The sequence below is a fragment of the Vombatus ursinus genome, unplaced genomic scaffold (genome assembly GCF_900497805.2).
Source record: "Vombatus ursinus unplaced genomic scaffold, bare-nosed wombat genome assembly UNPS02014225.1, whole genome shotgun sequence".
NCBI lineage: Eukaryota > Metazoa > Chordata > Mammalia > Diprotodontia > Vombatidae > Vombatus > Vombatus ursinus.
Window position 1 is genome coordinate 696,036 of NW_020954003.1, and position 23,399 is coordinate 719,434.

Genomic DNA, 23,399 nt, shown 5'->3' on the forward strand with positions numbered 1-23,399 from the left:
TTAACAACCAAAAATTAATTCAAAATCAAATGTGTAATGAATCTGAGGTGTTTCTGGCAGCACTTCCCTGTGTTACATCACGTGACTTCACCATAGCCTTGGTTCTGAACACACAACATGTGCACTTTTCTCAGCACATGCCATCATGCCATGCAATGTCAACGGACACTGCCAGAAACACCTGGGCTCAGATTTGAGACTATTGCATGTTATGAATTGCTGTGTTTTTACTGTATATACAAAGTTTTCTGCTCTTACAGAAACATAATAGTTTAATTACAGAAAATAAAGACTTTTAATATTTTCTTACCATCATTCCTCAGCATGTAAGTATCAAATTAGTGTATCTTTGGATTGTATTGTGTTAGAATGTTTGATTTTAAAAATTGCTGTTATCCCCTTCTTTTATAGAAATATAGGTGTTTACTTGCAGCAAGTAAAGACAAAAGCCCTTTAATAATATTTCTCCACCATCACCACTGTATGTGTTAAGTGTGAACATCAATTTTTTTAATTAAGCACAAATAAATGTAGTTTCATAAGCTAAAACTAGTATTTACTCGAGAAATTATTAGCAATATTTTATGACAAAAATATTTTTCAGTTATGGTTAAGTGGCTAAATTTAGACAGAAGAGGTAAAAATACTGATGACAATCCATCAGAGTCTTTGCTACCAGGTTGTAGTACACCTAAATTGACAAGAAAAAGAAAATATGTCGAATCATTTTTGCAATGTGGATTTATTTCTAATAATGATGATGGTGTGGCAAAACCTCTTTGCTTAATTTGTAATAAAGTTTTGGCTGCAGAGAGCATGAAACCAGCCAAACTAAAATGACATCTTAATACCAAGCATGCAGCATACTGCAACAAACCAAAGGAATATTTTGAATGACTTTTTAAATCTTCAAATAAAGAAAAACAATGTTTTGAGAAATTAGTTACTGTCAACAAAAAGTATTTCCTTGCATCTTATGAAACTTGCAATTATTTAATTGCAAAAACTAAAAAGCCCTATGTGATAGAAGATCTAGTGTTGCCTGCTGCTATTAAAATGTCAGAAATAGTTCATAGGAATGGAATTTGTAAAATTCCTTTATTGAATGATACTGTTTCTTCTTTTTTCTTTTTTTTTTTAGGCAATTGGGATTAAGTGACTTGCCCAAGGTCACACAGCTAGTAAGTGTCAAGTGTTTGGTCTGAGGCCGGATTTGAACTCAGGTCCTCCTGACTTCAGGGCCAGTGCTCTATCCATTGTGCCACCTAGCTACCCCTGAATGATACTGTTTCAAAAAGAATTTCTGAAATTAGTAATGACCAAGTCCAACAGCTTATTACTAGCCTTAAGGGCAGCCCAAAGTTTGCAACTCAGTTAGATGAAACAACGGATATTTCTAACATGGCACAGTTGTTACTTTATGTAAGATATGTTTATGAAGGAAGTATACATGAGGAATTATTGTTTTGTCACCCTTTGGAAGGGCACACAAGAGGAGAAGATACATATCTTAAAGTCGATGAATGTTTTACAAATTAAGGTTTACAGTGGAAAAATTCCTTTGGAGTCTGCACAGATGGTGCTGGAGCAATGATGGGCAATGTTGGATTTGTAGCAAAAGTTAAAGCTGGTAGCAATGAACATATCACTTTTACTCACTGCATTATCCATTGGGAAGCAGTCATAGGCAAAAAAATATCACCAGAGTTAGATGTTGTACTTCACGATACTACCAAAATCATTAATTTCATTAAAAATCGTGCCCTAAACAATGGATTGTTTTGAAAGCTTTGGAAAGACATGGACTCCAGTTATAAAAGTTTATTATTACGAGGTAAGGTGGCTCTCAAGAGGGTAAGGTTTAAACAGATTATTGAAATTGAAAGATGAAGTTGTTATATTTTTGACTGAGCAGAAATCTGATTTTGTTCATTTTTTCATAATGCTTATGGTTTTCAAAACTGTGTTATTTGTCAGATATTTTCGAAAAACTCAATGATTTAAACATGTCACTTCAAGGAAAAAAATTCTAACAGATTTATGTTAAAAGATAAAATTGAAAGTTTTACTAAAGTTAACATATAGAAGAATAGGGTAGAAAATAGTTCTTCAGAAATGTTTATAGCTACAGATTATTTTATAATTGAAAATAACCTTCCCAAAGATTTAATTGTAAGTGTTATAATTGATCATCTGAAGTGCCTGGAGACAGTTTGAGAAATACTTCTCTTCAAATTTTGATTCTAAAAAATCAAGTTGTGTTCATAAGGCATACTCAATTGAAATAAAAAATATCAGTCATCTGCCATTAAAAGTTCAAGAAGAATTTGCCAAGTTATCAAGTGACACAGCTTTAAAACTTGAGTTTCCTAAAATATTGTTAAATGAATTTTGGCTCGGGATTAGGACAGAATTTCCAACAATTTCTGAAATGGGCCAAAACATACTTCTGCCATTTTGTAGTACGTATTTATGTGAAGTTGCAGTCTCAGCATTGATGATTATAAAATCAAAATATTGATCAACTCTGAAAACCATTGAACATTCTCTGCATCCTGCAGTATCAAATATTCCACCAAGATTTAATTCTTTGTGTAAACATAAACAAGCATATCCGTCTCATTAGTATGCAAATTTGTTTTCATTGTTAATAAATGGTAAAATTATATGTATACTAAAGAATTGTTTTAAAATAAATTTCTTTATGACTTGTTATCAGTAAATGTTTGATTTGTATACCTTTTTGTATACCTATATACCCAGGGTCTCGTAAAAATTTCTTGGGTGGAAAGCAGACAAGAGTGGAAAAAGTTTAAGAAGCTTTGCTCTAAGTAACAACGGACCACTAGAGTTGCTCAAAAGCAGGCAGCATGGTCAGACCTGCACTTCAGGAGGCTGTGTGGAGAATGGATGACAGATGAATAGGGGCGGGGGGAGGGCACAGAAACCAATTAGGAGCTTCCTGCAGTAGTCCAGGTGAGAAGAATTGTGAGGGGCTGAACTCGGTTGGATGTGGTGAGTGGGGAGAACAGAGCTATGTTGGGGAGGTGGAACTGAGGAGTCTTGACCCTTAGAGTACCTAATTAGCATTCCTGGCATTCCTTTCCCATGCCTCTTTTCTATATAAACTCTAGATTCACTAGAGCTTAGGTTGCAAGTTCTCAAAAGGAACTCTACCCGCTACTATTGACGTTAGAATATGCCTCTTGACTGAAAGATGGCTTGAGTGTGTGAATTCATTCCAGGCGACTCTGCCTTGGCATTCTCAGGCCCCAGCACCCTCAGACCTCTTTGTTGAGATGATAAGTGAACCGGCAGAAGCTGATGAGATCACCAAGGGAGAGATGGTAGAGAGAGAAGATAATAGAATTCAGGCCAGTTCCTTGAATTACGTCCATGGTGAAGGTGACAGGACCTGAATGACCATCCCGAAAAGCAGGCTGAGAAGGACCAGTCAGAGCGGTGGGAGGAGAACCCTGAAAGAGAAGGGGCAGAAAACAAAGAGTGTCCTGAAAGAGAAAGCATTCCACAGCCTCAGAGGTTATAGAGAGAGGTAAGGAAGACTTGGCAATTTGGAACTAGAGACAGCGATTTCATTTGGGTGATGAGGTTGGAAGTCAGATTGCAAAGGGCTGAAAAATGGGTGAGAGAAGAGGAAGTAGATGAAATGAGTGTAGATGGCTTTTTCAAAATGAACGTCATTTTAATTTCCAGCAATGCGTACAAATATGAAAAGGTATATCAAGAAGAAAGACAAAAACTAAACTAAAAAAGTCATTGTAAAGCTAACCTTAAACTTTTGTTACTTGTAGATCATTAATCATGACAAAACACCAGATGTGTTTTTACTTTAACAAAAGTCTTTCCCTCTTCTTCTGTTGCCCCTTTTAAACTTCCGGCTTCTTTGACTAGGTTTCATTGTTGTTATTATTAGTCTTCTAATTACATTGTTTCGGTCAGTGAATTTCCTATTGTTTTGGTTCAACTTTCCTTACCTAGCAACATAGATAGGATCAGAGGATTCAGACCAGGAAGTGATTTGAGAGCTCATTGACAAATGAGGAAATGGAGGCCTAAAAAAAGAAAGCTAGTTAGTGAGTGGCAGAGTCAGGATTAGAACCCTAACTGCTGATTACTAAGCCAGTGTCCCTTTTAAGACTTCAAACAGAATGTCACTCCATTTAAGTCTTCCCATAATTCTTTAATTTCATCAAACTCATCTATTTTTTTTTCTTTTCTTTTTTTGCTAGGCAATGGGGTTAAGTGACTTGCCCAGGGTCACACAGCTAGTGTCAAATGTCTGAGGCTGGATTTGAACTCAGGTCCTCCTGACTCCAAGGCCAACTTTCTATCCACTGCACCACCTAACTGCCCCTCATCTATTCTTATGGTACAGTAATATTCTACTTAGTTCATATATTATAATAATACCTGACATTTAGATAATGTTTTATGGCTTGCAAAGATTTAACAGGGAAGTTAGGTGGTGAAGTGGATAGAGTACTGGGAGTGGAGTCAGGAAGACTCCTCTACAGGAGTTCAAATCTGGCCTCAGATACTTAATAGCTAGGAGACCCTAGGCAAATCACTTAACCCTATTGGCTTCAGTTTCCTCATCTGGAAAATGTGCTGGAAAAGGAAATGGCAAACCACTCCAGTTTCTTTGTTAAGAAAACTCCAAATAGGGTCACAAAGGTTGGACATGACTAAAACAACAAGTACATTTGATTCTTGTGACAAAAATCCCATGAAGTATTTGGTACAAATATTATCCCCATTTTGGGGCATGGAAACTGTCACACAGGTCACACAGTATTCCTTACAATCACACAGGTATTAAATGCTGGGGACAAGATTCAAAGCCAGGTCTCTCTTGATTCCAAGTCCAGAATTCTTGCCCCTATGCCTCACTGTCTCTCCTCCATAATATGTTCATCAGATCCCCAAGAAATGGACACATAGTTTATTTGTTTCCAGTTTTTTGCTGTTGCAAGATATACTGCTAAGACTTTACAGTAGCAAAGAATTGGAAACAAAGCAGATGCCCATAGATTGGGGCATCTTGTGGAGTATGAATGTCAGGGAATATTACTGCATTGTAAGAAAAAAAATGAGTATGAGGAATACAAAGAAGCATGAAAAGACATGTATGAACTGATGCAAAGTGAATTAAGCAGAACTGGGGAAAATATATATACAATGACTAATGCAATGGAAATGTAAAGAACAACAATTGAAACTTGAATGCTGAGAAATTATAATGATCAAGCTTGGCCCCAAAGAAAAGGCAAGAGAAGACCCCTCTTCCCCCATGTACTTCTTTGTAGAGGGGGTCAGGGCATGGGTTTAGGACACTACATTGAATGTCAGATTTTTTCTATGTTGGTTAGTTTTGCTGAACTTGTTTTCTCTTGTTTTCTTCTTTATTATAAACGATGACTCTCTGCAAAGTGTATTTGGGGGTAGAATATAATAGGAAATGTAGGTGATATAAAAACAAAAGACATCAATAAAATATATTTCAAAAAACCAAAGAGTTCTGCTAGGAATATTTTTTTTTAAGATAGGCTCTCCCACCCTCTCCATAAACTCCTTAGGGTATAATCTTGTCAATGGGATCATTGAATCAAAAGTTATGAACATCTCTGTGGATGAGTTGGGTTTATATATCAGCAATTACATCATCGAAATTTATAATTAATGATGGTTTTTCCTACATTGATTTTATTTCTAGGCCATAGCTCTCAGTCACATCTATGTTGTTATTGGCTTTTCCATCTTTATAATTGAGTCACAATTCATCCCTCAATCCTTTCTGTGTCTCAGAGCCATTACTAGTGTGGGGTATGAGAGGCTTTGTTCCAGGGTACCAAAAGTTAAAGGGGGTTGACAGTGTTTACCCTCCTTTAGTGACATGGAAACAACTGACTATAGCATCTCATTAGCATGAATAATTAATTAAAATAGCACCTGATAGCAGTGGGAGTGAATTATCTCTCTACAGATGACTCCCTCACCTCATCCCCCACACACAGGCCATAGGGTCAGTGAACTCTTCCCTGACCTGGCCACATCATGGTCCACCTAAGACAGTTGCTTCCCTAGCAGTGGTCTCTAGAATCCTGGGGACTCTCTCTTCCTGAACATAGGGCAATATGTCAGGGTCTCTTCTTCCAACTCCCCCCACCACCACCACCTGAAGGGTAGGGGGATTCTTAGCTGTTTGCTAGGATCTTTTTTGTACTAATTCCCAGGAAGTAAAAAAGGAAATGTCCTACCTTGGATTCATGGCATTTCCCCCACTTTCTCAGCTTTGGAAGTCCTTTCCTTACCTTACTTTGTCTCTGCTTTGTGTAGAATGCTCAATTTGTCCCAATGCATCAACAACCTTGACTGCGGTGTAACGAATTTCGAAACATTTACTTCAGAGAGGTGAAGTGAAGTGAAATATAGTCTCATGCTGTCCTACTTGGTTCTCTTTTTCAGACTCCCCCTAGCTTATCCTCTCCAGGACTTGCTATACTTTTTTTTTTTTTTTTTTTTGCTGAGGCAATTGGGGTTAAGTGACTTGCCCAGAGTCACGCAGCTAGTAAGTGTCAAGTGTCTGAGGTCAGATTTAAACTCAGGTCCTCCTGACTTTAAGGCTGGAGCTGTATCCATTGTGCTACCTAGCTGCCTCTACACTTTCTTAGTGGTTCATTCTGAAGCTTTCCTAAATCTGTGACCTCTTCAAAGTATGAACTCCAGAGCAATAACTAGGAATTCTGGTGCCTGAGGCAAATTCAATTGTGGGGAGGGTAGAGTGATTGGGGAGGGGTAGCTGTTTAATAATGATAGTATAGAGGATAGTTTGAACACAAATTTAGATGTGCTGGGAGAGAGAATAGCTTGTTGCAGAGGGGAAGAGAGGCCCCTAGGAGGAGGATGGCACAGTGGCAGAATGCTGGAAATGGTCGTGCAGCTGGCAAAAGATTGCAAAATAAAACTCGGCGATGATGGTTACCACAGAAAGGAAATGAGCTGCTGTCCAGGAAGTAAACATGCATCTCCTGAGATTGTTAGCTCCCTCAAGTAAAGCCTTGGTCACTACCTACCACTTACAGTTCTGAAGCATGCCTAGTACACATGAAGATCACAATCCTTCCAGGCTTTCACATCCTATGTGGTTCTTATCCATATCCTTCGACAAATTTTTCACAGACTCTTCATCTGATGTCCTTCCTTAAACATCTAATGGACACCAGTGCAACGTTCAGGTAATAATAAATGTTAATGTTCTGTCTCTCTATGTAACCAACCTCCCCTCTTTCTTCAGTCATGTATGTCTTTGGGAATAATACCTTTTAGGACATTTCACATGCTGAAATCAACATCAATAATACGCTGTAGCCTGCTTTCATCCACCATGCACCTTCTCATCACTGTTTGATTTACCTTACCTAACATTTTTGATCCTCCAGAAATTGTGGTGTACTGTGATTTATACTTCATTAAGTAGGGATGGTGGGGTTAGGGGGGAGGTGGCCTGGTGTTAGGCAGTGCCCTGGGTTGACAGCCAGTCTGTAGAGCTGAAAGGGACCTCTGAGATCATCTACCAGGTGTGAGGAACCTGCAGCCTTGAGGCCACTTGTGGCCTTCTAGTTTTCTGGGTATGGCCTTTTGACAGAGTCCAAGTTTTATAGAACAAATCCTTCTATTAAGGGGATTTGTTCTGTGAGGTTTGGATTCAGTCAAAGGGTTACAAAGTGATCCATACCCCTGATTCTAGTCTCTAGTTCAAACTCTTATTTTACAGCTTATAAAATTGAGAGGCCCCAAAAGATGAACTGATTTGTTCAAGGTCGTAAGACCAGATCTTAGTCAGGACAACTCTATGTCCAATGCACTTTCTAGTTGGTAATGGTTGTGGGGCCTAGTCTACCAAAATCAGACTCTTACAGCCCGATTTGAACTTCAGGCCAGGTACTCTGTCCACTCATCACCTACCTACCTGAAGTGTCTGATAGAGGGACTCAAATCTCTTACCAGTAAGAGACCAAAGAAAAGATTAAACCTGAGAACATTAACTATTTCAAAGAGCCCAGCTCTTTGTTTTAAAAAGCATGGCATTTGGGGTGTGTGACCTTTTGTAGGGAAGATAAGAGGTTTCACTGGGCAGGTATCTGAGTGACCAAGACAGAGGAGGCTTTTTGCTAGTTCCAAGGATTCCTATATTTTTCTAAAAGAGTAAGGGAAAGTCTATAGGCTTTAAGCTAAGAAAGAATAGTAGCACCCACTCTCCCCTGAGAAAGATTGCCAAAGATTTCAGCTGAGTCAGATGCTAGAAGTGGCCAAGACTGAGGAGTATCTAACAGAGGCTATAGTAGTGCAGTGACCAGCAGAGACTGTTTTCTCAGATACTACATGTCCAGATGAGCTGGGTTCAGAAGAGATTATGAAGTCAGTTCAAGAGATACTTCAAGCAAGCCTAGTGGAAGCAGCATGATGACATCGCCAGAAGTCATTAAGCAGTCCAGCAGCCTCAGAGGCATGAGTTGTCTCTCTATGTGTACACATATATCCCCTACATGAAGACTTATATATGAAGACCCCTATGCATGTCAATTCTTTCCACTAAGGCCCTTCATGGGAGATTATCCTTTGGTTAGAAAATGTTTTATTTTGTTGCTACTTTTCTTAAGTTACCACTTAATTAAATGTCTTTGCTTTGAAGTGATTATGTCCTATGACTATCAAAGATAAGCACATTGGTGGGGGCTCATGTATGAAGGTTTTAGGCATGCAGATCCACAGAATTTGTGGTCATCATATCCTGAACATACCTGATTTTGTTTGTTTTGAGAATTAATCAGGGTCCAGCCTTATTAGAGCTGGATTCAAGACTGCCTGGTAATACCAGGTGTTGTAGGCTTCAGTGAGAGGCAGCATGATATTTTGGATAGGATTTAGCCTGGACACAGAGCAGGATATAGGGCAAGGAATCAAATTAGCAAAATATTCAGGAGTGCTCACTGAAAAGGTCAGTAATGGCATTTCCTAGGTAGGAGTTGGGTTGAAGCCAAGGATATCTTGAAAATTTGATCTACCCCTTGATAAACCTAACAGTGGAATTTTTCTGGCCAATGATTCTCAAGGAAAGACTGCCCATGATAAGTCTACTTTGAAGAAGGTTTGTTGAATTTATGTAAGAAAAGGGACCTAATCCTGGGGTTTATCCCATTTCCTGATCTAGAACTAGGTGAGGGATCCTCTAGGTCTATATTCAGTCAGAACTAGAGTCTTAAAGGAAAAAAAAAAATCCAAGAGCACAGAATTCGAGTTGGAAGTGACCTTAGATATCATCTAGTCCAACTCTCTCATTTTATTGACAAGGTAATTGAGGCCCTGAGAGGTTAAGTGACTACCCAAGGTCACTTGGATAATAAGTAGAAGATCATAGAATCTGAGCTAGAAGGGGCCTTAAAGACCATCAGGTCCAACCCCCTCATTTTATAGATGAGAAAACTCTGGCTTACAGAGGTAAAGTGATTTGCCCAGTGTCACATGGCCAGCAAACATCTGAACTCAGCTCCTCTTGCCTCCAAGTCCAGGACTCCATCCACTATGCTACCTAGCTGACTCTAAGTAGCAGAGCCAACATGAATAGCAGACCCAAGTTTTGAACTTCTGAATTCAGATCTAATGCTTTTTCTCCCTTAGCAGTCCTCCTATACATCAAATATAAGCCAATGAGTGAAGAGGGGATGTCTGCGAGGCTTCGTGGGGGCCCCTGCCCTAAGAGTTAGGGGAACTATCTAGAAACCTATAGCATAGCATGAGAGTGGCCTGTTGGGACTCTTCAAAAACATATGATGCAAACTTGGTTGTATTGGGGGTTTCCCAGACCCAGATTAGGTGACCTTTGGGGGACTTACCAGGCAAAGATGAGATGACATGAGTGGTCTCCTCAGGCACAAAGGGTATGATTCTGAGGGATTGGGTGAGGTTTTTCCAACCTTGGAAGGAACCATGTTAGTGTGACCCTAAAAGGGAGAGAGTAGGGAATGGGTTAGATGGTATATTCTTCAGTAGGAAAGAGAAAAAAGGATGGAAATCAAAACCCTTTTTGGAGGCAGAAAGGAAAAATTTCCCATATACCTTCCAAAGCTTGTAATCAATGCTACCATATCCATCGGAGGAGGAAGATTCAGCAATAACTATCTGATGGTCTCAGTCATGGGCCAAAAGAATGATCAGTTAAGATACTGTCAAAGAAAAAAAGCTTTCATAATATACCCTGCATCTTAGACACCAGTCTACCAGAAACCATTTTTATTAATTTGTTATTATTCTAAATCCAAGAATTTCTAGCCTAGAGAGAAATGGCCAAACTGGTATAATCCCTCCCATGCCTTTGGACAGCTCTCTACCCCAAGATTATTTAAGGTAATAACATGTATATGGGCTCACGGACAAGGAAAATGTCCCTTTGTGCCAAAATACAGTTTGAGGTTAACATTATATTTCTACAAATAGAACAATATTCAATTCCTTCTTTGACCGCTCCACACGAAAGATTGAAAGGATGTCTTTCTCTCCAGATCAATATCTTAATCTCTTCTGAGTAAGAAAGAAGGTACTTCTCTCTGTGGGCCCCTAGATGACACAGTGCATAGAGTGCTAGTCCTGGAGCTAGGAAGGCTTGAGTTCAGACAGGGTCTCAGACACTTCCTAGCTGTGGGACCCTGGGCAAGTCACTTAACCCTGTTTGCCTCAGTTTCCTCATCTGTAAAATGAGCTGCAGAAGGAAATGGCAAACCATTCCAGTATCTCTGCCAAGAAAACCCCAAATGGGGCCAGGAAGAGTTGGACGTGACTGAACAACAAAATAAAAGTGTTAGACAACAAAGCCTCTGAGGTATCTCCCATAAGTGCTTTGCCCAAGGTCCTACAGAATAATTTTCACAAGTGGGATTTCAGCCCAGGTCTTCTGAATCCAGAGCTAATACATTTTGCCACATTGCCTTTTTTTTTAAACTGTTTTTGGGTGTGGGGGTGTTATAGATGGGCTATCAGGAAATGACTAGGATGTAAAAATAGCATGGAAAAAAAACTTTTAAAAAATAAATACATTTTTAAAAGAAACAGTGCTATAGTAAATGGTTACACCCTTGACCCAGGGCCTAGTGCCCAGATTTTTCTGGAAATTATCATAAATGCCATATTTAATCAGCTACAAATGCTATATCTATGCATTATACAGTATAGAACTTTCTAAAGGGTATACAAATCAGTTATAAAAGGCAACACAGTAACCAACTGTGGAAAACTATATATAATATGATGCAGAATCTGAGCCTACAAAATGGATTTAGAATTAATTTTTTTTCAATTATGAAGCATTGATTTTTTTCTCCCTCTTACCTCCTCCACCTCTCCCCCTGAAAAAAAGAAAAAGAAAGCTCTTGTAACAAACATAGTCAAGCAAAGCAAATCCCCACATTGGCCGTGTCCAAAAATTATCTCCTGCAGACTTAGTCCATCACCTCTCTGTCAGGAGGTGTGTAGCATTTATCATCACTGTAGACTTAAAGTAAAGAGAGACCTGAGTTCCAGTACTGTCTCTGATTCTTATTAGTTAGTTGTGTGAACATGGACCAGTCACCTGACCTCTCTAAGGCTTCCTCACATGTAATATGGTGACAATAATTGCACCTGCCTTATGGGGTTGCTTTGAGCATCAAATGAGATCATGTATGTATATAGTCCTTGTTATAACTTTGAAGTTCTATATAAATGTGAGCTTTAAAAAAAAAAAGCTTCTTAAAATACCTTGGGTGGAAAAATAGAGAGAAAGAGAAAGAAAGAGAGAGAGAGAGAGAGAGAGAGAGAGAGAGAGAGAGAGATTGGGTAACTAGAAGTTGAATAAGGCCTTTGCTCTGTCTTTGAAGACATCTCCTTATAGAGGATTCAGAGAGTCCCATGAATACCATAATGAGATGATTTATGATGTTTTGAGGGGCACTTGACCCATTTATACTTCACTAAAGATGATTGGATCAGGGTTATTGTAGATCTGAGCTTTATCCTTAGACCAAGGCCCATAAAAGGGACAGATCTAGCACAGCGTTCCCAGGACTAGAAGTGAGCCTGAAAAAAAAAGAGAAAGGTACTATTTCAGAAAGGAACCAAGTTCCTGAAAGGTGGAGCCTGCTGCATTAACACAGGCCCCCAGGGAACTCCTTGACCCCAAAGATAGTAGTGGTAGAATCCCTCTATCCCAGAGATGAAGTTAGGAAGAGGCAATGACATAGAAGCTAAATTAATCCTGCCTGAGGGGACTTTTTGGTCCCCAGCCCCAGAGATAGTAGCAATGGAGTAGTGAAAATTCCTGGATCTAGACTCCCAAGAAGTCTTATTTGAAAATCTGGACCTGGATTTCAACAGAGAAGTTCTCCCAGAATTCCTGATCCTAGCTTTCTAGCGAGAAGAGGAAGCAAGCACAGGCCCTAGAGCCGGAGAAGTAGAATGTAAGTGAGTCATTATGGAAGTGAGGAAGTAAGGAAGCAAATCCAGACATCATCCTCCACTGAGTTCTATGGATTATCCAGGTCCAATGGGAAACTCAAGTGCAAAATTCCCTCGGAGGGGGAGCCCTAAAACTTAGGGTGGTAGTACAAGTTTGAAGGACTATATATGCCCCTAGGTTAGCATAGGACCAAGCAGCCATCTCTCTAAGGTGCATCTAGGGAAGTCTCAAACATAGAGTGGTACTATGAGTTAAAAGGACTAGAAGAGTCCCTGGGGAGGAATTGCTTGGATTATTTGTGGGCTCCAGAAAATCCTTTGTTTTATATTTTGTCTGAAATAGAGGGGTAAAATAAAGGCTGTTCTTTATTCAAGATATATGGTCCATGCCAGTGCCTACATAGGAGCTGAGGACCCCTTCTACCCATCTCTGTAGAGACCTAGAGACAAGCTATATGTTTTCAGGGGAAACCCTAGGCAGTACAAAACAATCCAAATTCTTAGCTTCCCAGATGAAGCTAGAAGCATGGGGTAGCTAGGACTTTATAATCAGATGCCAGTCTCCAGGGGACTCACTTTTTTCCCCCAGAAGAACATTGGTTGGACATGTAGCCCTCTCTTACCTAGTCCCCAGGCTAGCACTGGCCAGGGTCTTGTGGCCATCATGTTCTGACACTGGGGCCTGCCATCCCATGAGGGCAGACTGCATCCAGTACAAGGCTTGGTGTAGGGACATATAGCACATAGACTGGGCAGGATTTGCAGGGGAGTCAGCAGGCACCACACTTGTCGCTCCCTGTAAAGCTCTAGCCCTAATCTTAGACTTAGCCTTCTACCAGCTCCTCTCTTCTAACTTCCCTTTCTACTGTGTCCTCTGGAATCCTCTGTGTCAGATCTCATCCTCCTGAAGACATCCATCTGTTGATACTTTCTTCAAGGTTAGCTGTTCTTCTTATAGTCCCTGACTCTCAGGGCCAAGAGGAGGGGTTGGCATATTCCTTCATTCCTTCATCACCACTTTCAGGCTCTCTTTACCACTGTCACTCAGCACCCACCTCACCTTTAAAATTCATTCCCTCCTTCCAAGTCCTTGTTATGTCATCTGTGGATCTCCAGCTCCTTTTTCTTCTCCTTCAGTAAGTTCAAGACCTATGTTGCCCAGTGGATATAGAGAAAGGCCTGGAGTCAGGAAGGACCTGAGTTCAAATTTGGCCCCAGACCCTTACTAGCAGTATGACCCTACGCAAGTCACTTAACCCTGTTTGCCTCCATTTCTTCATCTGTAAAATGAGCTGGAGAAGGAAAGGGCAAAACATTCCAGCATCTTTGCCAAGAAAACCCCAAAAGGTTCTCTCAAAGAGCTGAACATGACTGAAACGACTGAACGACAAAAACTCGGCTCACAGATTTCCTTCCCCGTTTGAACTCCGAGCCTCTCAGTTCCTCCTGAACTCTTTTGACTGCTGGTTCTGGTCTACCTCCCTCTCAGCTGTTTCACTGTGTCTGCCCAGGTGCTGCAACTCTTCCTTTCAGCTGTTTCTTTTTCCACCCAAGGTTATAATATTTATTTAAATTTTGTGCTCATTTCTTCTTTTTTGTCCTGAACAAATGCCAAATATCATGAGCATTTCTATACACATGGTAGAACAGAAGAGGATTGTTTTTGAAATTCTGGATCTCTATCTAGAATTTGCTTTTCTTTTTAAATAAAACAAATTCAGCGTGTAACATTTGAAGGTGCCCTGCTTGTCTGACCTTCCTTCTGGTCTCTTCCCTTTTGTGGGGGTGGAAGATGTCAACAGGCAATCACAATGTCACGAGACTTATGTGAAAACCAGGTTTATTACAAGAGAAATGAACGTGCATGTGGAACCCAGAGGGTTCCCAATCTTTACCAAAGTCTACTTTTTTGTAACTGCAGGACAAAGGGAGGAGGGGATACCAGGAAGGGGCGTGACAGGGGAGGGGGAACAGGGCAGCAAAGGTGGGAAAAAAGGCAAGACCAGTCCCCACAGGGAGGAGCAAGGTGATGGCAAAAAGCCTTGTTCTTTTCCGTTGGGACCTGCTACTAGATAAGAGGGTCGGTTTATCTGCAAGGGACCCTAGCGGCACAAGTATTATCCCAGCCTGGCACAGACTGATGGGCACCTGACTTGTCTCCCAAGGACACACTGGGAGTGTGCACCTTGGGGTGGTGCACACTTGGGGTGCAACAACAAATTATGTCAGCTCAGGGAGGGCTTCGTCCTTGACACATTTAGGGCCTCCTGCATGCTCTGGGTCCAGTGTTTCTGGAAAATATGGCAACTCAAAAAGATAAGTACAGGGGACTCCTTCACAAATGGAATCCTATGTTTTTCTCCTACGTTTCCCCTCTCCCCATCCCTAAAAGATATTTCCTGGGGAAATTCTGGGTGGGGAAATAGTATGAGTAAATCCAGAGCTTTTTAGGCTTTTTAGGCCTCTGTGAGTAAAAAAGGAGCTGCCCATTGCGGACCAAACTGGAACTGGCCTTCCTTCCTTCATTCTTTCCTTCGTTCTTCTTTCCCTTCTCTCTGTCCACAGAGGGTATCAGAGCCTTACCTTTGGATACTCTGTCCAAAGGGAATGTAAATTTTAATCTCTGAAACTTTTTTTTTAGCCCCAAATTACTCTGGCTCTTATTGATTGGCTAACAATAGGTCCCAGGCCAAGACCTACTTGGTCACTGTTTGGGCCCTGATTGGCTCAGAATGAATGTAAACAGCAATTGTTTCTGTTTGGGCCAGAAACTTTGAGGGTCTTCCCCTCCCACACCGATTTTTTTTTTAAGAGGTAAAGCGGCCATTCTCTGTCTCATTTCTTATTAAGCCTTAATCACTGAATGGGCTTTGCTTCAAACTGATACCTGTTGAATACCTTAGCTTGAAAAGGCCAAGGTCCCCCAATGCTTCCTGGGCCATCCTGATCTATACTTTGCATTGGACCCAGATGGCTTTGGAGGAGAAAGTGAGGCTGGTGACTGCACAGCCCTCCCTCACTTGAATCCAATTCACTTGTATGTCACGGCATCACCTCCCTGATGTCCAGGTCCTCTTCGAGAACGAGGGACAAACAACAACAACATTTATTTGACTGTCGCCTTTTCACCGTGAATGTCTCAGTTTAAAAAAAAAAAAAGTTAACTTGGCTGCAGAGACCAGGGGTGTGTGTGTGTCTGTGTGTCTGTGTGTTCACCAGGGTGCACTCCAGTTATGCAATTCACACTTCAGATCTGATTGTATGGTTCCTCCCAGAATCTCCATTGAAAGAGAGCTCCCAGCCATTTCTCAGCAGGCAGCGCTCCAGAATTCTTCATTATGCCCCTAAGTCCTGTCCCTGCTTCCTTTTCTGTGTCATCTCACTCCATTAGAACATCTGCTTCTTGAGGACAGGGATTGTCTTTCTTTTTGTATTTCCATTGTTTGGTACAGTGGCTGGCACATAGAAAGCTTAATAAAAGCTTGTTTCCTAACTGACAAACCAGCAAACATTTATTTAGCATGTTCTACATTCAAGGAATTATGCTCAGTACTAGAGGAAGATACAAAGATAGATAAAATGTAGATATTACCCTGAAGGAAGTTTATTATAGTCTAATCTGGACATGCCATGTAAACAAATAACAGGTATAAGCAGAACTTATGTACAGAGAGAAGTCCAGGCAAAGTGCTGTGAAAACCTGAGCAGAAGAAATGTATCACTTTCAGCTAAGGGGATATTGGGGAAGGCTTCATGAAGGCAGAAACAACCAAGTTGGACCTTAAAGGAAGAGAACTTCGGAAGGAAGAGACAGAGTAATAAGATAAGGAGTTTGTTATTGGAACGGTTTCAGCAAAGGGCACAGAGGGCAGGATGAGGGGCAGATGGAGAGTAGAGTCTGTGGAGAATAGTGTGGAAAAGCTGGAAAAGAAGTTGAAGCCAGATTGTAGAGGGTTTTCGGTATGGGAGTGTATATTCCTTCCTCCTTGACCTCTTCACACATTTCTTTTTTATGTTTATGGAAACCAAGCTCTGGCCACATGACCTTGCATGGCTGGCCACTATCTCCAGTGATGGTTGTTCCTTTTGTTATGTCCCCCAACACACTAGATCAGGAAGAATTGGCATCCTTCTTGTTCCCAGCTTCTCGACTTTGCTACCACCTATACCTCTACCACCATCACCCAGAAACCCCTTCTCCTTTGAAAAGGTTCACTTTTTCAATCAATGTCAATAGGTTCAGGTCCTTGTTATCTGCCCGGCTTCCCAGTTCATCATACCACAGGTACCCTGGTCTCGCCCTGAATCTCACCATTATTCATAGCTATGCCACTTTCTTGATTTTTTAACTCATTACACCAGTTAGATGTCAGCGTCCTTGACAGGAGAGCCAATTTTCATTTCCTCCTATGTATCCTCAGTGTCTGGTGCATATTGTTATATGTGCTTAATAATAATAAAAATGATGCTAGCTAACACTTACATAGCATCTACTATGTTCCAGGCATGTGTCAAGCAGTTTACAAATATGACCTCATTTGATCTTCACAACAATCCTGTGTAGTAGCTGCTATTAGTATCCTCATTTTACAGATAAGGAAACTGAGGCAAACAGAGATTAAGTGACTTACTCAGGGTCACTCTGCTAGTAAATATCTGAGGCTAGAGTTGAATTGAATAAAAACTTGTTGAATTGAATTAAACCTCTAATCATATTTTTCTTTCCTTCCATTTCTCCCTCTGCCTCATTTCTCATAAATCTATTTTTGAGGGACCAGATCTGTAATTTTATTAGTATAGGGAACTCTTGATGAGCAAACCCTCTCTGCCAATGCAGATGGGTACCTACTCTGCAACTTACAGTGCTGAGAGATGCTTGGACAATGAGATGTTAAATCACTAGTTCAGGGCCCATGAAGTAAGTATATATTAAAGGTGGGGCTTGAACCCAGGCCTTTTTGACTTCAAGGTTAGCTCTCTATTAAGTCAGGCTGCCTCTTCGAAGCCTATTCTTTACTCTCACCACAACCACTACTTCCTCTATCCTTTCCTGTACCCCCAACCCATCATCACTGCTCAGGCTTCACTTCCCCCTCCCTTGGAGTCTCGATCCTATAGTTAACCAAGTAAACTTTCACTTGTTGTCTTACCATCTTACTCCTCAAACCTCTCTACCACTGAATCTTTCCAGCTACTGAATGATACTGGAGAAAAACATATCATTGTGCCCAAAGGGTCCATTATAAGCTCACCATTATCTAAGCGCATTGTAGGAGCGATAAACCTTTCTTTTTCCTTTAGTTACTCTAGCATATTTCCTCACAGGTTGTTTCAAATTTCTTCTGTCCCTCAAGCACTGTGATGTCTCCTCGACTCCCCCTCTCAGCTTTACTGAGAAAATTTCCTATGCTGTGAGCTCCCCTTCCTACCTAACTTGATCATTTTAAGCCCTTCTACATTTTCACCCATCCTTTATATTTGTCTCCAAGAAAAAGAAAGTCTCCTCTTACCAAAATCAATTCTTCTCCTTCTGTTCTATATCCTACCCTGCCTGTCTCTTTCAGGAATTTGGTTGACCATTCCTTTTCTTGGTCTCATCTTTTTAAATCTTTCTGTATCTATCTACTAGCCCTTTCCCTATTGCCTTCAAACATGCTCTCATTTACTTTAACCTTGAAAAACTCTCACTTGACCCTGCCATCCCACTCAAGGTATCCTTTCGTATCTCTCCTCCATTTCCCTGCCAAAATCCTACAAAGAATTTCCAATACTCCCTTCCTCTTCTCCAGTCACTTCTCATTGCCTTTTGATACCTTTTCTAGCACCAATACTCAACTGAAAATGTTCTCTCTGTGATCAACAATCTCTTAACTGCTGAAAATTTGATGGGATCCTTGTTCTCTGCAACTTTTAATATTGTTCATTATCTCTTCCTCGTGGCAATTTTTTTCCCTTCCTTTTAGGCATGATGCTACTCTTTCCTAGTTTTCCTTCTAAATATCTCACCAATATTCAGTCTCTTTTGCTGGAGCATCATCCATCTTCTGTCACTTTGTTTTCTCTAAGGCTCAGTCCTGCACTGTCTTTTCTATTTAGATGTGTTCTCTTGGAGTTTCCATAGGGTCAAGTATCATCTTAGTGCCAATGACTCCCAAATCTGTACATCTCTCCACTGAACTCTAATCATACATCAGCTGCCTACTGGATTTCTCCACCTGGTTATCCTATAAACATTTCAAACTCAAATGTCCAAAATGAAACTCTATCTTCCCCTATAAATCTGCCCCTACACTTAACTTTGATATTTTTGTCGAGGACATATGATCACCCAGTCAAAACCTGTCATTTTTACTCTTCCTTTTTTCTGACTCCCCAAACCCATTCTATTACCATTTTCCCCCTTTTTAAAAAAAATGTCCATTTTGAACTTAAATACAAAAAGAAAAAATGTTCACATGCAAAGCGTAGTACAAAAGAAGGATTCAATATGAAACTATCAATCTCCATTTCACTGTTAACTTTAAAAAAAATATAATAAATACTACACATTGTTTTTAAAGCTACCCTGTCTTTCTGTGCTTCTGAGTTTTCTTTTGTTCTCTGCTGTGCATTTTAAAGTTTTTTCCTCCAGCCATTTCCAAACTGAACTATAAAAGGCCACCATTACACACAGTGTTTGTGTGTGTGTATGTAAAACCATACTATATATACTTTTATTTACCAGTTCTTTCTCTGGAGGTGGATAGCATCTTCTTTCATAGGTCCTTTGCAGCTGATTTGAGTATTTATAATACTCAAAATGACTTGGTCATTCACAGTTGCTCTTAGAACAATTTTGCTATTACCATATACAACTTTCTCCTGGTTCTGCTCATTTCATGCGCCATTACCATCTCGTCCATTTTACCTTTACAATACATGTCAAATCAGGTTTATTGTTCTTTCCTTTATAGTTTGTATTTATTATGTATACGGCTTTCTTGGTTTGCCTACTTTGCTTTGCATTATTTCATATGTCTTCATATGCTTCTTTGAATTCTTTGAATTTACTCCAATATTCATACATTCATGTACCAGTTTGTTTAGCCATTCCTTAACTGATGGAAATCTACTTTGTTTCCAGTTTGTTACTATCACAGAAAGGATTACTATAAATATTTTGGTATTTATGGCATGTTTCTTTCTGCATTTGATCTTGGGGTGAATGCCTACCAATGGGGTCTCTGGGTGAAAAAGGTAACATTTTAGTAATTTTTAGCATAATTCCCATTTTTTCCCCCAGAATAGTTGTACCAATTTTCTTTTTTCAATTTATGAAGTTATGAAGTTTATAAAGTTCCATTTTTTTTTTTTTATAGAGGCAGCTTGCTAGGTGATACAGTAAACAGACCATGGGTCTGGAGTCAGGAAGATGAATTCAAATTCAGCCTCAGACATTTAGTAGCTGTATAACCCAAGGCAAGTTACTTAATTGGTCTGTCTCTGTTTCCTCAGCTGTAAAACGGGGATAATAACAGCATCTATCTCCCAGGATTGTTGTAAGGATTTAATGAAATATTTGTAAGGTGATTAGCAATGAACAAAAAAGAACATGTTCAAAAAACAAAAAAAAGGAGGAAGGGATGTGAAACTGAATTTATGTTATGTACAGTTAAGTGTACATTAAGTTACATGTTAATGTAAGGCACACAAACGTGGCAGTTGTGACTTCCTTACTACATAAAATTTCTTCCTTTTAGGCATGACTCTGCTCTTTCCCGGTTTACCTTCTACATGTCTCGCCAATATTCTGAGTCTCTTTTGCTTCGTCCTCACCCATTGTCTGTACCTTTATTGCTTTAATTTAATTTGGCAGTAATAAAAATTGTCATTTTTATGTGCCTTTCTTAATTTTTTCCCGGGCATTTTCTGTATTCTATTTTTTAAAAATTCTTTTTTTTTTTTGCATTTATATCAAACTACTACCTAATCACCCATTCCTCCACAATAAACGTAACTCCTTCCTTGCAACAAACAAGGATAGTTCAAACAAAATAAATCAACACGATGGCTATGCATCACCTGTCTCTCAAAGCCGGAGTTTTTTCAATTCTCAAAATCAATCTTTTCAAGCCATGATTAGTCGTTGCTTTGCTAAGAGATCTAAAGTCTTACGAAATTGTTTTTTCTTTACCTTACTACGGTCTTTGCATTCTGTGTTCTCTTGGGGCAGCTTTTGCTCCACATCTGAGTTGATTCAAGTCTTACCAAGTAAGTTGCTTGGAAATTCAATTTCTTATGGCACAATAACAGTCCATTACATTCATATACCAGAATTTGCTGGCCTCAATCTTTGAGCGCCCACATTGTTTCGGGGTCTTCGCTACAACAAAACTGGTGTTATAAATATTTCCGTTCTTGTGGGTTGGACCGGGGTGTTCTTAGATGTTTCCAGGATAAAGTTAGGAAGCATGGTTCAAATTCAAATGAGAACTGATGGGTGGAGCTGCCCTGGCGTCCTGCCCCTCGGTTCCGGGGCTGAGAAGCGAACTCGCGATAAATTTTAGGGGCGCGTGAATGGGTCGGGGGCATCGCCCCTCCAGGTTCGTGGGGTGTAGCTCCTAGACCTCAGGGCAGCCTCGGGGCGGGGAGGGGGTGGGAAGAGGACGGAACGGGAGGAGGGGGAGGGGGGATTCCGGGAACAGGACGGGGCGGGGCCGGGACCGGGGCTAGAAGGAAGGAGGGTCTCTGTTCCCGTCCCGCTTGCCCCCACAATTCCGACGGGAGATGCTCTAGGCTGCCACCGGCCCCGGCGCTGGCTCCAGCTGCGGTCCTGACCCTGCTCCCACGAAGGGGACCGAGCGCCCAGTAAGTCCGTCCGTCCGTCCATCTGCCCACTGGTGCGTCCCAAGGTCCTTCCATGGCGGCTTCGTCCTCCTCCGGACGCTTTTTCCTTTTCTTGCTGCTATTACCTTCACCGCTGGGCGGTGAGTGCCGTACTGGGAGAAGCCACGGGATGCCCCAACCGGGAAGAGAGGGGGAGGGATGGGGGCAGGGCTGGGGAGGGGGGGTTCCACCTGGGCCGAGGGCGGGAGTTGGGGGGGCGTCCTTCTTGGACGCGGTGGCGGCTTCCACTGAGCCACGGAGTCCACGTTGGAGCGAGCGCTATCCTCCTCCGCACCCTGGCCTAGACGGAAGGGCTGGGGGTCCTAGACCTGTAGCCCAGACTTTTGACTCCTTATCCCAACATTCGAAGAAGTTCTTTTCCCAGTGGGGGTGGTGGGGGGGACAAGTCTAGGCAAAGCCCAGTCCACCTCCCAACCTTGCCTCCCACTCCAACTCACTCTCCCATTTGAGGATGTTAGGTTGCCAACCTCCACCGAGTGCCTAAGTAACCTCCCTTCAGGGTCACTGTGACCTCCATGACCCCTATCGGACCCTTTATTTACTAACCCCAACTTTACTCTAATCCCAGGACTGGGGAGAAAATTTCTAACCTCGCCCCTCCCCGTACCTCCCTGGACTAGACCTTTGCTGCCAGGGGTCTTGAATTTGGCCCACTGTGTGCCAGACTGCCTATCAAACCCCCTTGCCCCTAGATATTCAGAAGGAAGGAATGAGATGATATGACATTAACTTTTCTGGGCCTTAAGTTTCCTCATGTGTAAAATGGGGATAATCCTGCCTTGGCTTCCCCAACTAAGAGAGTCAAATGAGAGAATGACTTTGAAAAGATACGTAGGTTGCTGTTATTTTATTGTATAGCAGTGACATACTTCAGGGCTGGAGTAAGCCCAGAGTGTAGGACTTCTCATGTGGCCTTGAGTGGGGCAGTGGATAGAGCACCAGGCCTAGAGTCAGAAAGATCTATCTTCCAGAGTTCAAATCTGGCTTTGGACAAGTAGCAGCAGTGTGACCCAGGGTAAGTCGCTTAACCTTGTTTAACTCAGTTTCCTCATTTGTAAAATGAGCTGGAGAAGGAAGTAGCAAACCACTCCAGCCTTTTTGCCAAGAAAACCCCAGTTGATGTAATGAAGAGTCGGACAAGACAGAAATGACTGAAGGAGTACTTGAAAAGCACAGGCTGGTTGGTACATTAAACCCACTCACTATCTTGCATAAGAGAGGAGCCTGAAGACAGAGCTGGCAGGGCTCTTATTTTAAGTAGGGGGAAACTGAGACTGAGAAAGGAAAAGACTTGGTCCAGGTTCATACAGGGATTTGCCAGGTCAAGGGCTAGGAAAAAGGCTAGCCTATTTTCCATCTACCGATGGCACTGTTTTGAGTACTGTTGTAATCTGTGCTCAAGCAACAACACAGTCTGTTTTCCAGGTAACATGTGGCGGAGTGTGGCAGAATCTTTCGTTTCTCAGGGAAGCTGCCATATTTTCACCTGGTTAAACCTTAGGCAGATAGCGACTCCAGTAGGGATTCTGGGGTTTGTATTGGTTTGGTTAGGGAGGATTGCTGGGGTGCAGGGTAGTGAGTCTGGGCTGGGGACAATGTTTCTCATTGTCCTTCCTTCATCAATCCATCTGGGACTCAGAAAGTTTCCTGGCCCCCTGGTGAAACAACAGACTTGGTGGCCCTAGCTAGTCTGAGCTAGAGAGGAAGAATGTATGAGCTCACCCTTATGTCTAGTGTGTTAAATGGGAGCTCAAACGAGATATTTTTTTTTTTTACTCAGAATGTGATCTGTCAGCGCATGGCAAGACCAGATATCCATGCGGCTCCTTATCGTGTTCCCATGGTCCTGGGAGGAGGGGGAGGGGTGACACACCCAGAAATATTCTAGAGGAAGTAAACACAATTCCTCTGAAAATGTGGGTAGGACAGAGGTGAATTGTGTGTTTGCATGTACATGATACATAGTGCAGAAGGGGGTAGTGTATATATGTGTGTGAGTGATACCA

At 41.3% G+C, this 23,399-nt stretch overlaps 1 protein-coding gene and 1 long non-coding RNA gene across 9 annotated transcripts in view; one reads left to right on the top strand and one right to left on the bottom strand.

The window, feature by feature from the left end:
* Positions 1 to 2,712: 2,712 nt before the first annotated feature.
* LOC114041954 lies at positions 2,713 to 21,002 on the bottom strand. Of its 2 annotated transcripts, XR_003568960.1 has the most exons (5): positions 20,681 to 20,903; positions 9,915 to 10,022; positions 6,333 to 6,393; positions 3,996 to 4,073; positions 2,713 to 3,476 (listed from the first exon to the last, which is right to left on the bottom strand). It is a non-coding gene; the product is annotated as an uncharacterized LOC114041954 (long non-coding RNA). The 2 variants fall into 2 exon arrangements; XR_003568959.1 differs by lacking the exons at positions 3,996 to 4,073; positions 6,333 to 6,393 and having other exon boundaries at positions 20,681 to 21,002.
* A 2-nt stretch (positions 21,003 to 21,004) lies between these two features.
* Positions 21,005 to 23,399, top strand: part of SHISA5 (shisa family member 5) — a 42,816-nt gene continuing 40,421 nt past the window's right edge. The window contains exon 1 of one of the 7 annotated variants that reach the window (XM_027860652.1): positions 21,005 to 21,089. Coding sequence is in view for 3 of the 7 variants with exons in the window: in XM_027860649.1 (XP_027716450.1) it covers positions 21,407 to 21,473 (67 nt within the window). In the remaining 4 variants the exon portion in view is untranslated. Of the gene's footprint in view, positions 21,090 to 21,184; positions 21,355 to 21,383; positions 21,474 to 23,399 lie in introns of those variants that run through there. The other 6 variants (XM_027860650.1, XM_027860653.1, XM_027860651.1 and 3 more) reach the window with 6 other exon arrangements.